The sequence below is a fragment of the Sinohyriopsis cumingii genome, chromosome 8 (genome assembly GCF_028554795.1).
Source record: "Sinohyriopsis cumingii isolate HCF-2022 chromosome 8, ASM2855479v2, whole genome shotgun sequence".
Lineage (NCBI taxonomy): Eukaryota > Metazoa > Mollusca > Bivalvia > Unionida > Unionidae > Sinohyriopsis > Sinohyriopsis cumingii.
The window spans coordinates 114,199,551-114,215,441 of NC_142968.1; the positions used below are offsets into that span (position 1 = coordinate 114,199,551).

The following is a 15,891-nucleotide window of genomic DNA, read 5'->3' on the forward strand; positions in this document are numbered from 1 at the left end:
TCTTTATCTTCGCTAAAACGTGACTTTCAATGTCGCTGGTCATGTCTGAAATACGTCTGCTTATCGTATTGTCTGACAGTGGAATCTTATTGATGTCAGATACGGCACTCTCGCCAAACATAATTCTCACAATTTCTCGGTATGCAGGTAAGATTACGGTTTAGGCGAGGGTATGCGATTTCATTTTCTTTGCAACGATCTCCGCGACAGCATAACTTGCTTCTTGAGCTTTGTCACTTATCTTGAACTTTTTCTCGAATGAAGCGGTTTGTTTTTTTATTCAAGCTTAGTGCCCTCTCGAAGTACGCCACATTCTTGTGCGCTACATCCGGATGTTTAGTTGTTAAGTGTCGCTTCAATTTAGCTGGTGCCATGGCACTATTGTCAAGCTTTTCCCCGCAGACAACACAGAGCGGTAAGGGGCAGTCTGGGTCTCCTGCCCAAGTGAATCCCATAGTTATGTAATTGTCACTGTACTGACGAACTTTAAGATTCCGATCGACAACGTCAATTTTTGGCACGTTCGGCTCACATGACGCGGTACTAGCTGTAGCTTCAGTCGATTGCTCCTAAGCTTTAGTTTGGTCGTCAGCTGTGGCATCGTCTAATTTTCTCTTCTTAATAAATCGGTCCATGGTCGCGCAAAAACAACAGTGTTATGAAAATAATTCAAACGCTAAACGCTCATTAGGACAACAACGGAAACAGTACTTAAGTGGATAAACAACGACTAATTACCGCACAGTTCCGGTACTGCCAGACTTGGTCCCAGGCGATTTCGGCCGTTATCTTTATATTTTTACTCGCCACCGGCGGAACCCCTGGCTGGCGCTCACGGAACCCTTACGTTCCGCGGAACCCCGGTTGAAAAACACTGATATGTATGTATATATATATATATATATATATATATATATATATATATATATATATATATATATATATATACGCACACACTCACGCGCTCACGTACCGCAAAGTGTCTGTCTAAAAGCCAGTTCATGTCATAATCATCGTCGTCTTCTCCAAATGGATTTATCAATTGCTCCGCCACCTAACGGATAAACATATACAAACGGCATTAAGAGCTGAAACAATTATGTTTCATATGCATCTTTTTCAATGTTTTGTACTTTTTCAAGCCATCGTGTAGAAATAATTTCCTCTACCTATTATTTGACCATTTCACTGAGCTAAACCAAGACACGGGATCACACAAGTAAATTGGTTTTGATGACATGACAATAGTGTTCAAAAGCTTGCCGCCGAATATTAGATCTATTTGAAAAGCTAAACATGTGAGAAGTCTAACATTAGGTCAGTGAAAAGCCTTGGCGTGCTTTCATATTTACTCCCATACAGCCATCGATGTAATCGATCGTGAATATTTTTTCTCCACATCACCCATTTTCACAAATATCTAAGAGAAATTACGTGCGTTTACCGACCTTCGGCATCCAGACCTCAACGCATCCAAGGATAATCGTGTTTAACATCAATCGAATGCCAGAGTTCATAGTTGTCTTGTAAGGACTTTTTAATGGAAATAACTGCTATCGAGCAAATTCGAAGTGAAATTGCCAGCCATCAACAATGACAATAAGAGGAAACTTGGTCTAAAGAGTTGAAAAAATGGACAAATGTTCTCCACCATTCTCATTTGAAAGGATTTGTTAAGCCTTGTATGTAAGTCTTCAGATTGATTGAAATAAAACAAAGAAAGCAGCAGCAAGAAATAAAGGAGGAAGAAGAAGCAAGCAAGCAAGGGAAAAAATAAAATAAATATTAATTAACATGTTATGACTAATTTATTCTTGTGACATGATAGTTTTAAATTTATCCGAATCTGTTGAAAATATTCGTACATTTGAAAGTTATTTACAAAGCTTTTATTATTGAAAATCTTTTGATATTAATGATCAATACAATTATTAGACAACACCATTTTGATTTTGGACGGAAATGCGTTCTCAATGTCATGGATTCAATTCATGAAATGTCTTCTTGATTAATTCAACAAAACCGAAGAAACTAAAATAATAATATTTAGAGATCTAAGATAGTATTAATTACAGTAACTGAGAAAGCAAAAATATACTGTCCCTGGTAAAGGTCAAGGCTTTGTCTTTACCTTCAGCCAGCCCATATAGAAGAAGAACTGCAACATAGTGAAGACCGGTACAAAGAGGTCATAATCATAACCGGGTTCTCCCTTACCCGATTTCGTGTACTGACGGCCCACCAGGCAAGCCAGGAAAAATGTGTACACAGAAAGTGTCGCTACCTAAAATAATAAATGGTAGGATCGATTTAATCACGCATTCATTCCAAATGTTACACGATCGACCAATCAATCATTTGACAAATGTTTATTTGAGTAACTATCTGACTAATGTCAAAATATTTCAAACTCTATAACGGAGCTAGTTGTCTTGCTTCTGCTACTATTGCCTTTGTCGATGTAGTACCATGTGTATAGTACATGTAGTGTATGGTAGAGTAAATGAATAAATATTCGAAGGTTAACTCTACCTTCATAGATTGGTATAACTGCTTTATTCATATGCAGACGCAAAATGTAAAATGGACACGGAGACCTAGATCTCGAATCTGATAAAATCTATTTATAGATAAAAAGTTAATTTATTTCTTTTCCTTGCCATATTTTTCTGTACAATGTACTGAGATATGAATATTGCTGCCCTTGAGTGCAGTGCAGTACACTCTTTTTCTGGTGCTAGATTAGTTTAAAGTATCCCTTTACGTTCTTCTTCAAACTGTAAAGTGTGAATAACTTCTACATGAACAAGAGATCTTAAGGACGTGTATGACAACGTTTAACCAATATACGTATCTCCTACGGGATGGATTAATTACAGAAATGCTCCAAGATTGTATATCATAGTATTGTTTCTTTTGACTTCGTTAAATTATGCCAGCAATTCGATATACTTAGCTGTAAAAATAAAACTGGATGACGATAAAAATCATGATGATGACGAAGATGATGACAGTGATAAAGTTTAAAATGATAAATAAATGAATATTTAAAATCTTTTTCTCATGGAAAAGTACTTACCTGAGTGTATACAAGCGGTATTGTGATCCAATCATATTGAAAACAGACCGATAACTTGTCACGGAAATCGGCGAGTGGCTGAAAAAAAAATGCTGTGGGTATTTATTCACTTGATAAATACATTGTCTTTAATTGGAACATTTTCTATACTATACTTGAAGTCAAACGTGTCATACGGGACAGTTTTGCAATGGCTGTAAATCAATGGTTTAACCTAATCAGTCGTCTGGCAAATGTTTTCTTTTTTTCATTTTTTTTCAATTTTTTTTAAAATTTATTAACATGCTGCGTATGCGCTCACCTCCATGATCATGCGCAAGCCCCAGTCCGTGTCTACTCTCCCTTCCTTTCTGGCCTGGGTCAATAAACTATTCACCCACATCAGAGGAACCCAGAACTTGTGATATTTGCATTCCACAGACTCCCAAAGTACTGCCTCGTCATGTGTAATGAAACCTATGAACGAAATATACAACGTCTTTTTTTTTTTATCAAAGATTAAGCAAACGGCAAACAGCTTTACCTGTAAAGAATTTCCCTGGTGTTACTGTAGATAGGACGAAACACGCTTTCCGCCTGTTGTTACATTATTGTTAAAATCAGTCGGTATTTACTTCGTATGTTAAAATATCAGTCGGTGTTTACTTTCGCGGATGAACAGTATCACTCTACAGGGCCAGATCAAGTCAAATGTTGGCCGGGAGTGGTGGGTGGGTCCAACATTTTAAAAGAGCTCTGACTTTCCTCGAAAAGGCATCACAGCAAAAGTCTATGTGTCTTTTACTCAAAGTGTGCACGATACCCAAAAAACGTGCGCAATAATATAATGATGGTCAAATTTCAAGTGACAAGTGACTGTTCGTTTGTGTGTACGTACGTTATGGGGGGTTTCGACTGGGGGAAACCCTGGACCCCCCCCCCAATCCGGCCCTGATCTGTGTAGTTGTTACAGATTCATATAAATTGCCTTAGTTCGAGAAATATGCTCTGTTCTTTTTCGTCTTCTTCTTCTTGTTTTTTTTTTTTAAGTTTTGAATTTCTCCTCTTTTTGTTGCTTTTATCAAAATCATATGTTTGCTACATACATCTGCATTTTTATATTGCAAGGTAGACTGCTTAAACGTTTCGTGTTACAAGATATACTACTTAAACGTTTTGTATTGCAAGGTAGATAACTGAAACTTATTATGTTGCAAGGTAGACTACTTAAATGTTTCGTATTGCAAGGTAGATAACTTAAACTTTTTGTATTGTAAGGTAGACAACTTGTTTTGAATATGACGATACTATATTATGGACTGTATTCCAAATAGCTCCCAGATACAAGATTAAATGCTAGATCTCGAATGACATATCTCTTGCTTTTTGGATGACTTCAAAACAGAAAAGTGGAAAATATTCTCAAAAAAACTCGCTTTTGTTATGAACGTGATTAAAAATTTAAGTCCAAGCTGTTGAAGATTTCTATTTGATACATTTCAGTACCGCATTTAGACAACGTTCTCATTTGCAAAGCTTGTTTATATAACCCTCAAACTTAGAGAAATAATTTCAACAAAACAGCAGTACATAAATAATTCATACCAAATACAATAAATATGAATAAACATGCAATAAGTCATTGATTTATGGATTAACGATTTATTGATTATAAGAAATATGACTATCATCAGTGTTCATTTGTCATTAATGTATTTGTTTTTCACGAGAAAAAGCTTTTACGAAAAATGTGATTAAAGAAAATGGCAACCTCTTCAGTCAAAAGAGTCTTTCTCTGCAAAAAATATTCGTTTTTCGCGTAACGAAACTGTTTCATGGGGATCTGTTTAGCTAACACAGTAAACAAATCTTCCCGTCAAAGGCATTACTATTTCAGGTAATTAGTTTTGTACTTTGGCAGAACAGGAAGATAAAGAATCATTTTCTTTTTACAGGACGAAGCTTCTTCTGATAAGTGTTCGTTTTTCACAAACAAATCACATGTGGTTATGAAGATTTTTTAAAAAAAAAATTTCTTACAAAGAGTAACTTTTTCTTGAAAGTCTGCCAACATGTTTTTCGTAAAGAAGTAACGTTATTCATGATTATTACATATTTTGTAAAGAACTGTCTCTTTTTCTAAAGATTTGCAAATATGTTGGAAATTTCGCTATCTATATATATTATCTATGTATGTAGTATCAAATCTGCCGTATACTTTCTTTGATTCCTATTACCCAATCTTCTTTTTTGTTACGAATTCACAAAATGTAGCAGACGTTTCGTATCACAATAGTAGGTTAAACAGGAGTTCAAAACTACGAAATAAGTTTCAAATTTTGTCATGCAATAACTATCTTTTTTTCTTCAAAACTTATTGGTCATCTATATCTAATTTAATAACATGTGTTTCATGTAAACGTGAACAAGTCAGCTTTGTAACACTGCTAAGTTTGACCTCTACATGTGTAGGTACATAGAACTGATTACTTTCTGCAGGAAGAACTGACCCATAGCAAAGACATGGGCTGTGTCAAAGACAAATCAACACTGAGCAGAAAATGTTAATTTGGAAAATATATTTTCTCCTCCATTATAATCAATTTTCTTTGTGTTTATGTTCAGTGAATTATACACACCAGTACAAAAAGTACATTTTACTACAAAGAGGGTGGTGTAAACCTGTTTCCAAGACTACAATTAATCTCTCTGTTTTTTTTTTATGATCCTTCCTTGAACACATCAATGCACATGCAGCATGTACGCATCTTAGCCACTAACTATATCACGGAAACCTATGTGGATGTTATTTAAGGTCGGAATCATATTTCGAGAAAAGTACACTTAACCTAGGTAGACAAAACATAATACTTCCTAATATAAATATAGATCATAAGAAATGAAACTTTTCAAATAAATTATGAAAAAGTCCCCAATTTATTGGCCAGTTATTTTTTCGGATTGCAATTACTTTGAAGATTTTCTTGGTTTGCTATCAAATGTGAATTTTGAGAAAGTTGACAACGATTGATTTTCATAGTAATCAAAGAGACTATTCTAACTCTATTAAATTAATTAATTTAACATTATAACATGCGATTTTCATCAAGGACGTCACTTTCCCTTCACATAAAAAGTGCAATTGCTCGTTGATGCAAATTTTTGACTGAAAAAATTAAACATATTTCCTCAAAAGTTACATCTTCATAAAACTTTAAACTTTTTCATGCATAATATTAACAATCTTCATGAAGATAGGTGAGTTTTTGTGGAAAAAGAAAACTCACCAGGAAAGTTTCTTCAATAATAAATTTATTTTATGACGTGTTCCTTTAAGGCATACACTTTCTAAGAGACAAAATGACAAGGACGACCACTGACAGTATAGTTAACGTCTGATGTATTACCTGCATCAACAATATGGTTTATTGTTGGAAATCTTTTCATCACTGCTATGCTAGTTGAGCGTAAGATCAGAATTAATCCGAATAACATGTATCTCGCGACCGTTCTGCGCATGATCTTGCTCCTCTCGTCGTCACCATGGAGATATTGTGCAGTCATATACAGGGTCCTGAGGACACAACGAAGCAAATTATATGGGTTTCTTGTGTGTTTGATCAATTTCGAAAAAGCTCATTGCGAATCACTAAATCAATCTCAACATTCTTTGTCATGCTCAATTGGATCATTTCGGGCTTTTCTGTATTAGTTTTGAATTTCAGTCAATAGGATCATTTGAACTAACCGGACCCGCTCAGACAAAACAAAAAAGTAAATATAGATTAAAAGCTACCACTTTGGTACCTATGAGACGCTGAGTTGTTTTCACCCCCAAAAAATTACTTAAGTACTATTAGGGGAAAATACTTACCATGAATAGAGCGTGTTTTTTATATGCTAACCTTAGATCTGAGGCCAATTTGTACCTGTAATTTTACTAAAGAGAATGCTTCGCGAAAACTATGTAGCGCACACAAATCCCCACTGAAGCAGTAAATTGTCTGACCGGATCAGGTTTCTTCGAAGACGTTGTTCAATTGTTTATACTGGCTAACAGATAAATCTATGGGCATAAAGCCTCCCGTATTCCGAATATTCATGATTTGGGTAGATTAGGTTATAAATATATCGAAGCGCAATAAACTCTTGTGAAAGCAGTGTACTTCAGGCAAAATCTTAAAGATGGTTACTAATACTAGTGTCAACCAATTCGATACCATTGGAACACACGTAAGAAATTGGTGTTACCCAATTAACTGATTGATTTTTTTACCGAAAAATAAACACACATATTGTTCAATATATCTCTTACTTAAAATAATGTAAACTCTAATATGTTTTCTTCTAGCCCGAGCTTTGCGGCATTTCTCTTTCTTACCTTCATTTTTCAAATGTTTAATTTTAAAAGTATATAATTCTAAGACAACTTAAGGATTGAATGAAAGTAAACCATTAGTTTACACTCTGGTTTGGAAAGCGATAGTAAATTACTGTTGTACTCTTTTTGAAACGGTGTGTTATCAGTTTTGTTACTTTCTTCAGGAAATACGTATGATTTGATTATTGTCTAAGTCTTTTCATGGAAGGAAGGCGAGGCAGTGGGCAAATCAATGTTCAATTTCCTGTGCAGTCATTGTTAATATTTTGTGCATGACCGTAACTCCGACAAAAGGAGACCGAGTCTTATGCTAAACCATTGTTCAAGCAAAGCTAACTAATTAACAGTTCACTAAAGTGTGTACTTTATTACTAGGCTCTCAAACAACGCAAGAAACTGTTGTCAGTTTATTGCATATGCATATATATATATATATATATATATATATATATATATATATATATATATATATATATATATATACAATAAACTGACAACGAACAGTGCCAAACTAGTATCTAGCTAACCTGGACGCTTTCGACTCGTCAGTGAATCTTTTTCAAAGGCAAATACAAAACATAGACAAGATAAACAAATAAAATAAACAAATAAAACAGAAAAACGGTTATGACACATTCAAGAGTCGAAAGCGTTCAGGATAGTTAGATACTAGTTTCGCACTGTACGTAGTCAGTTTATTGTATATATCATAATCAATACCTGACACACGTGATACCATGTTGGATCCAGTGCACTTGAAAGGATTTTTATTCGTCATATGATCTGCAATATATATATATATATATATATATATATATATATATATATATATATATATATATATATATATATATATATATATATATATATATATATATTAACCTGTCTGGCCATGGCACATTTAGAAACTGCTGCCACCATCGATTGACCACCAGAGACACGTAGAACCCCAGTACAAAGGAAACTGGAATTAGACTGGTGTGTTGATTACAGTATTTGGCTATCTTCTCGAAGATACTGGAATGAGACAAAATCAAAAGCTATAAGCTTTGTGTTCAAGAGACATCTAATGTATGAATTTATTGTTGTTGTTTTCTTTTCTTCTGTTTTGTTTTATTATAAAAAGAATTTTTATGTGATTTACACCCCACTGACCAAAGAGTCCAGAGAAATGTACAGAATTATGAAATAAGTAGTCTTGTACTTGAATATTTGTAACATGAATGTCCACGGTTCTGTCGCAAAATGTTAGTTTATTACATGTACAAATGAAGTGCATCACCTACAGACCGTAACCTGTTTGCTGTAAAAGAAAATATGATCCTTGTCTTTATTTCGATAAACACCCGTTTGTGATACAATTTAGCGCCATATAATGCTTATAAATGAATATACTGACGATCAGCTTGTCACACACTTTTCGGTTGATTTTTTCACCACAATAGAGAAAAACAAAACTCAAACATGCAAATTAATCATTAACATTTTAAATGATTAAACGCTTATTATAACGGCTACATACAAATGCAGAATTTTTATAAAAATATAAGCACACTGTTTAAAGTTCATTGTTGTTTCGACTCTGTGGTTTTAAACTAAGTAACATAAAAGCGAAAATCATCAAGTTTTATGAAATTAAAAATATAATTTATTTTCCTGAAATACAAAGTGAAAAAAAAATAACTTACAATATTATGAATCAAAATACTAAACAGTCCTGAATGTTCTATCAAATTCAAGTATCGAGAAATCCAAAAGAGTTCCAGTGGTATTCCGAATGAAGTTCACTACTGTACTGATCACTACTGTATGATGTGCCCGAGAAGAACCACCAACTCACGAGAAGCTACTGGCAAGTTTTCTCACATACGCACTTTGATCAAGCCTGAGATTTGAACCCACGACTTTTGACTTTTGCTAACACTTTAGACATATTTTACTTGTTCCAAAGTAAAATGATTGATTTCGTCTAATGTGTATATCCATGATTGTTCACGCTTTCTTTAATTTGCGTGCGCATGTTTAAATAAATGCAAACAAATCATACAAGTTGTATAGGCTCAAAATTATTCTGTATAGATCCACCCTGCCCCCACCCCAAGTTCTTCGAAGATCTTGCAAGCAAGTAAGGAATCCACCCGTACAGTTGAAGGCAGCGATTTACATGAAGCCAGAAACCCACCCGTAAAATTGAAGGCAAATATTTACAGCAAATAATGAATCCACCAGTACAGTTGAAGGTAGCGATTTACAGCAAACAAGGAACCCACCAGTAAAGTTGAATGCAGAGATTTACAGCAAATAAGGAATCCACCCGTAAAGATGAAGGCAAGAGATTTACAGCAAATAAGGAATCCACCGGTAAAGTTGAAGGCAGCAATTTACATCAAGGTTTGGTTTACCAATGTCGACAATAATGTATAGTGTGGACTCTTCAAGATACACTAGTAACCTGGCGCAAAACGTACCGTGATTGACACTCTTTTCGTAATTCCTTAACAATTATGAATATATGCCTCTAATGATTACCATGGCAGATATTTCACTTCGCAGATTGCAACTGATGTTTATGAGCCATACGTGTGTCCAATTTGTGTAAACAACAACATCAATAATAGTAATAATAATAATAATAATAATAATAAGTAATAATAATAACAACAATAGTTGTGATCGACATGTAACACAAATTATAATACATATAACAACTTTTTAAAGTGTCGCATTACATGTGACACAGAACACCCACGGGGGCCATTGCAGAATTATTTTTTTGAAGGGGGAGTGGATTGGGCAAATATGTAATGGTCAGCTATTAAATTTTACGGATGTAATACTAAACATGCTTAGAGGTGAAATCCAGGAGGGGAGTTCTCCACCTTACCCCAATGTGTGGTCTTCCATGCACACCCATTAAACAACTACAATGAAAGTAGATATAAAACACACGTAAAGACTAAAGTCATCGATTGCATACACGCTACAACATCTACACCAGCAATACGACAAGACAACGCGACACCTGCACAGTTTCAAAGACTAGAATACACACTATGCCACCTCTTCAAGGTAAAATAAACGTTATTTTTTTTTATAAAAAAATCGAATAATAATTGAAAAAAGTATGTTTATCCACCAATACAAGTTTATGACAAGATTTTTTTTCTATAGTGATCCTGAGGGATCATCATTTTATGACATGGTACACACTGCAAATTATAACTTTTATACATAACTAAAGTACGAAAAATTACTTTTCAACATTGCAACATAAAATATGATTTTACATTTTGAACATTCCTAACAGCTACTTCAAACTAGTAAAAACTAATTCAACCATGTTGCCTTTATCTGCTTTGATATGAAAAGTCAGCCATAACAGCTGAAGTAAAATGACCTGAAATTGTCTTGTTAAAATTGGATAATAAGTTAAAATCTTTAATTGTATTATAAAAGAAAGCCATTGAAGCTCTGTATGTACTATTTGATATAATAAACTAAACCTCTCCGCTCCTAGTGAAGAAATAGTAATGATGAGGAAGTTTCATAAGTCTTTGACTTAAGTAAAATGGGCATATCTTATTTTCGTTTAACACGAGAATGATTGAGTCGCTCAATTCTATATAGTATCAAATGCTTGATACAGGTTCAAGGATATTTATTTGGAATTTCCTTTTTTCCCCAAAAATTTTTGCACACCATAAGGAGGAGACATTTTATTTTTCTTACCGATTTCTGTAGGCCGCAAAGAGGAGACATTTTATTTTTCGTACCGATTTCTGTAGACCGCAAAGAGGAGACATTTTATTTTTCTTACAGATTTCTCTACACCACAACGAGCAGACATATTTTTTTATTACCAATATCTGTATACCATATAGAATTTTTAAAATATTATGTTAACAATTTCTGTATATCACCAGAATGAGAATTTGTATTTGTGTAATCAATTTTGTACTTTTGCTACCCATTTCTGTACACCAAAAAGAAAGAATATAACCAAACGCCACTGTAGCAAAGGAATGCATGCTTTTCTGGTTCAGTGGAATTGTCTATAGAAAAATCATAGCCTGACATTCAAGTTATCTAGTATGCTGATGCCTCTTTAAGTAATCTTTATGGAAACCTAAATATTGAAGACACATTTGTGAACTGACTATGTGGCAACACGGGTTATTTTTAATTCTCTGAACATTATTTAACCCTTTGCTTCGAGCCAAATATGCTGCATTCTGTATTACCCAAAGAAAATAAAAATTGGTTATCACCGAGAAAACGATTGCAAGATTCTAGGTTTTTCAACGATTGCTTTTTCTGCGAATTTTACCGTGTGTCCATATATATTTACGCCAAGCACTAAAAAGTTTCAGACAATACGGCATCTATGTATAGTTAGATCTAGCACCACGAAGTTCCGTACAGCACGTCAAAAAACGTTGTAAGGTTCAACACTGTAAATGTCTATGATGTAGCTTTGTTGGTACGGAATCTGCAATATTTTGCGTTCACTAATTCGCGATGTCCAGATATTCCTTTAAACAAAGGCATTGGAAAGTATACTAACTCAACATGTCATGGGTGGAGAAATGTCAAGAGAGAAAGGTAAATTACCAGAATCCCATGATGGATGATATTATATAATTTAACAATGGTCGATAGTTCTGCTCCTAACGTTTGGAGACATACGATAAAGAAAGTCTCACGTGACCTTTTTCAGTATGACATAATCATATATTCCAGGTTTTCAGTTTGAGATTGTGTTAATATTGAAAATGTTGCAAGTCAACGGTACTTGTTTTCTCTGACACTTCTACTCGAGGTAATGCATGTTATTTATTATTCCCTAAATCTTTACACGCTCTCTAACAAGTAATAAATACATTCAGTAACAGCAAATCACTCATTTATACTTTCATTGTTAACAATATTAAACTAGATGTATATGAGAAAACATCATAACTGGCTAATTCAGTGCATTTCGAACTCAGTGTGGAGCCCTTACGACAGACGATTATAATTCAGTGCATTTCGAACTCAGTGTTCAGCCCTTACGACAGACAGTATATAATTCAGTGCATTTCGAACTCACTGTGGAGCCCTTACGACAGACAGTATATAATTCAGTGCATTTGGAACTCAGTGTGGAGCCCTTACGACAGACAGTATATTGCACATTTAAAGAGAAAAAAAAACTAAGTTATCAGTACTGCATTATCCATCTATCTATCTATCTGTATGTCTGTCTATCTGTCTGTCTTTCTATCTAATTATCTATCTATGAATATATCTATATAACTATCTATCTTTCAATCTATCAATCAATCAATATATCTGACTATCTATCGAAAGAGTAATTAAGTTATCAACACTGCTCTTCTCTCTCTCTCTCTCTCTCTCTCTCTCTCTCTCTCTCTCTCTCTCTATATATATATATATATATATATATATATATATATATATATGTATATATATATGTGTGTGTGTGTGTGTGTGTGTGCGTATGTGTATGTTAGTGTTAGGCTCCCTTTGTTGGTTACACTCACACGCTCAAATGACTATATATATATATATATATATATATATATATATATATATATATATATATATATATATATATATATATATATATATATATATATAGAGAGAGAGAGAGAGAGAGAGAGAGAGAGAGAGAGAGAGAGAGAGAGAGTCTACACTTTTGTATTTCTCTCCTAAAAGCCACAAAACATCTAAAATCAACAGCAATCAATGCATGTGTCACATGCAAATGTAAAGCAAAACTGCTGTTAGAAATATACTGTACGAGCCAGTACAGAGCGGTTGGCGCTGCAATATCTATATACTCACCCTTGTAATCAACAGAAATGTGTCACTTTTGAAAATGAAACAAGACTGACAACGTGCAAGTTTTCATTGAAATATAATATTTTAAGATGTAAAAAATTCGATGCCTTAGGCCATAATGTATATATAATCTTACAGGAGTAGGTGAGGTAAATGTACTTGTAATCATACAGGAGTAGGTGGATTAATGTAATATAATCTTACAGGAATAGGTGTGTTAATGTAATATAATCTCACAGGAGTAGGTGGGTTAATGTAATATAATCTTACAGGAGTAGGTGGATTAATGTAATATAATCTTACAGGAATAGGTGTGTTAATGTAATATAATCTCACAGGAGTAGGTGGGTTAATATAATATAATCTTACAGGAGCAGGTGGATTAATGTAATATAATCTTACAGGAATAGGTGGGTTAAAGTAATATAATCTCACAGGAGTAGGTGGGTTAATGTAATATAAGCTTACAGTAGTATGTGGGTTAATGTAATATAATCTTACAGGAGGAGGTGGGTTAATGTAATATAATCTTACAGGAGTAGGTGAGTTCATGTAATATAATCTCACAGGAGTAGGTGGGTTAATGTAATATAATCTCACAGGAGTAGGTGGGTTAATGTAATATAATCTCACATGAGTAGGTGGGTTAATGTAATATAATCTTACATGAGTAAGTGGGTTAATGTACTATAATCTCAAAGGAGTAGGTGAGTTGGTGCAATATAATCCATTAGAAATAGTGAGTTAACGGAATATAATTTTACAGGAGTAGGTGGATGAAAGGAAGTAAATATCCAGAAAAAAATATATGTGCATTGTTCTAGTGTAAAACAGGTGTGCTTTTCAGAGTCGATTTCTTTCTGGATGAGAATTATGCTATTCATTTGCAATAAAACAAACAATTTTAATGTCTTTTTTTAGAATACGATATATTACTTTCCCTTTCGCCGACAAGAAATAACAAAATAGATTAATATTTATCTCAACTTAAATGTTTGTTTTCAACCATACAAGGGAATATGTTTCTTACATACTGACATTAATATTAAATGGGTAACGGTTTCATTGAAATACTCACTCCTTTTGCTCCGAATTGAGTGCAAATCGGTATATCAGACTAATAGCTGCGTACAGAACACTAAAGATGACCATCTCCTTAAACACAAGTTTGTAAACGCTGCCCCTCCATATTGACAAAAGCTTGAAAAATCCAAACAGCGAAGTGTTGGCGACTCGAAACTGATATGATATTGTCATTTTGCGGATCTGTCTTCTGGATGAGAACTCCTTAGAATGAAATTAACAGGAATCGAGTTGTTAGCAAATTTGAGCAAATCCCTTCATATAATTCTGGCTATAATGCCTAATAATATTTAAAAAACTAGGTTTCACTTTGCATGTCAAAATGAAACAAATATTTGTCCATGATTCCGTTATTCACTAACTGTGAGTTAACGTCTATGTGTCTTCCAAAATCTCCTTTCCAGAGGGCATCACTTTTAAACCGCTTGGGTCTGATAGGGTACGACCTGATTCAGTCAACCATCTGTTACCAATATTCTTTCCAGATGCAGTTCGAAATACTGCACGTTCTCTTCTTGTTATATTTATATCTTTATCTCTTCTACATTCTGTTATAGATAAGAAATAAGATGGTACTTATATGAACTCGGATGCCTACATGCTTCTAACAGATTTATGTGGCTTTGTCTTAGACCGAAGGTTGTCAGAACAAAGTCTTTTCTCAGAGTAACAAACGAAAGGATGGATGACAGAACAATGTCCTTTCTCACAGTCACGAACGAATGGAATCAAAAGTGGCAAGGTTACTTCTCTCTGAAATAATCTAAAAGAGAGCATGAGCAATTCTAGATTATGGACAGTTCTTTTCACAGTGTGATAAAAACGTACATTTTAATTACTTTTTAAATTATATTTATTAGTGTATAGGATAATAAAATATTACTGAGCACGATTTTGGTTTTCATTAATATGCATTAGTTTGAAGCGATAGCATGGACATCCAATTATTAGTTGCCAAGCTGGAGCAAAGAACCTTGTTATGTCTTCTTACGATTGCAACCAGTACATTTTGATAACACCATTAAACACTGTCTATTTACTCTACAGTCTTACTATTGTAACCAGCACCTTTTAATAAAACCAGTAAACACTCTCCATTAAAGTTTACAATTTTTACTAGAAAGAGAATATTCTTTATGTACTTTTATTGAAGGTTATTGCCATTTCATTGTGGAGCGTTTCTTATATTCTAAGCCAAGCAAAAATATATCCTTTAGTATCAAAAGCTGAAATGTAAGGAGTTATAGTGTTTAGATATAGAACATTTTGCAATTTATGGTTAATTAAAAAAGAAAAGAAGATAAGAATAGAGCATGCTAGTGACACCAAGTAAATGCATAAAGGCGGTGGGTCGGAAAAGTGATTGTTAAAGCCACACCATATGATGTAACTTAACGGATGAAATTAAGTCATAGGCTGAATCCGAGCCCTGGACATTATTTTACCCACCACTGCTTTAGATGAAAAAGCAATTATGCGTGTGTATGCAGAGTGAATAATAGCCATATATATGGTTGGATTTGGT

General features: G+C 33.9%; 1 protein-coding gene across 2 annotated transcripts in view; it reads right to left on the reverse strand.

Annotated features, from left to right (window-relative positions):
• The window catches only part of LOC149794417 (bestrophin-4-like), a 32,215-nt gene extending 17,096 nt beyond the window's left edge, over positions 1-15,119 (reverse strand). The window contains exons 1-7 of one of the 2 annotated variants that reach the window (XM_089968616.1): positions 14,362-15,117; positions 8,322-8,456; positions 6,466-6,632; positions 3,381-3,535; positions 3,080-3,157; positions 2,132-2,284; positions 974-1,054 (exon numbers count right to left, since the gene is read on the reverse strand). In XM_089968616.1, the coding sequence (XP_089824742.1) occupies positions 974-1,054; positions 2,132-2,284; positions 3,080-3,157; positions 3,381-3,535; positions 6,466-6,632; positions 8,322-8,456; positions 14,362-14,540 (948 nt within the window). In that variant the 5' untranslated portion in view covers positions 14,541-15,117. Of the gene's footprint in view, positions 1-973; positions 1,055-2,131; positions 2,285-3,079; positions 3,158-3,380; positions 3,536-6,465; positions 6,633-8,321; positions 8,457-14,361 lie in introns of both variants that reach the window. The other variant, XM_089968617.1, reaches the window with a different exon arrangement.
• Positions 15,120-15,891: the final 772 nt, after the last annotated feature.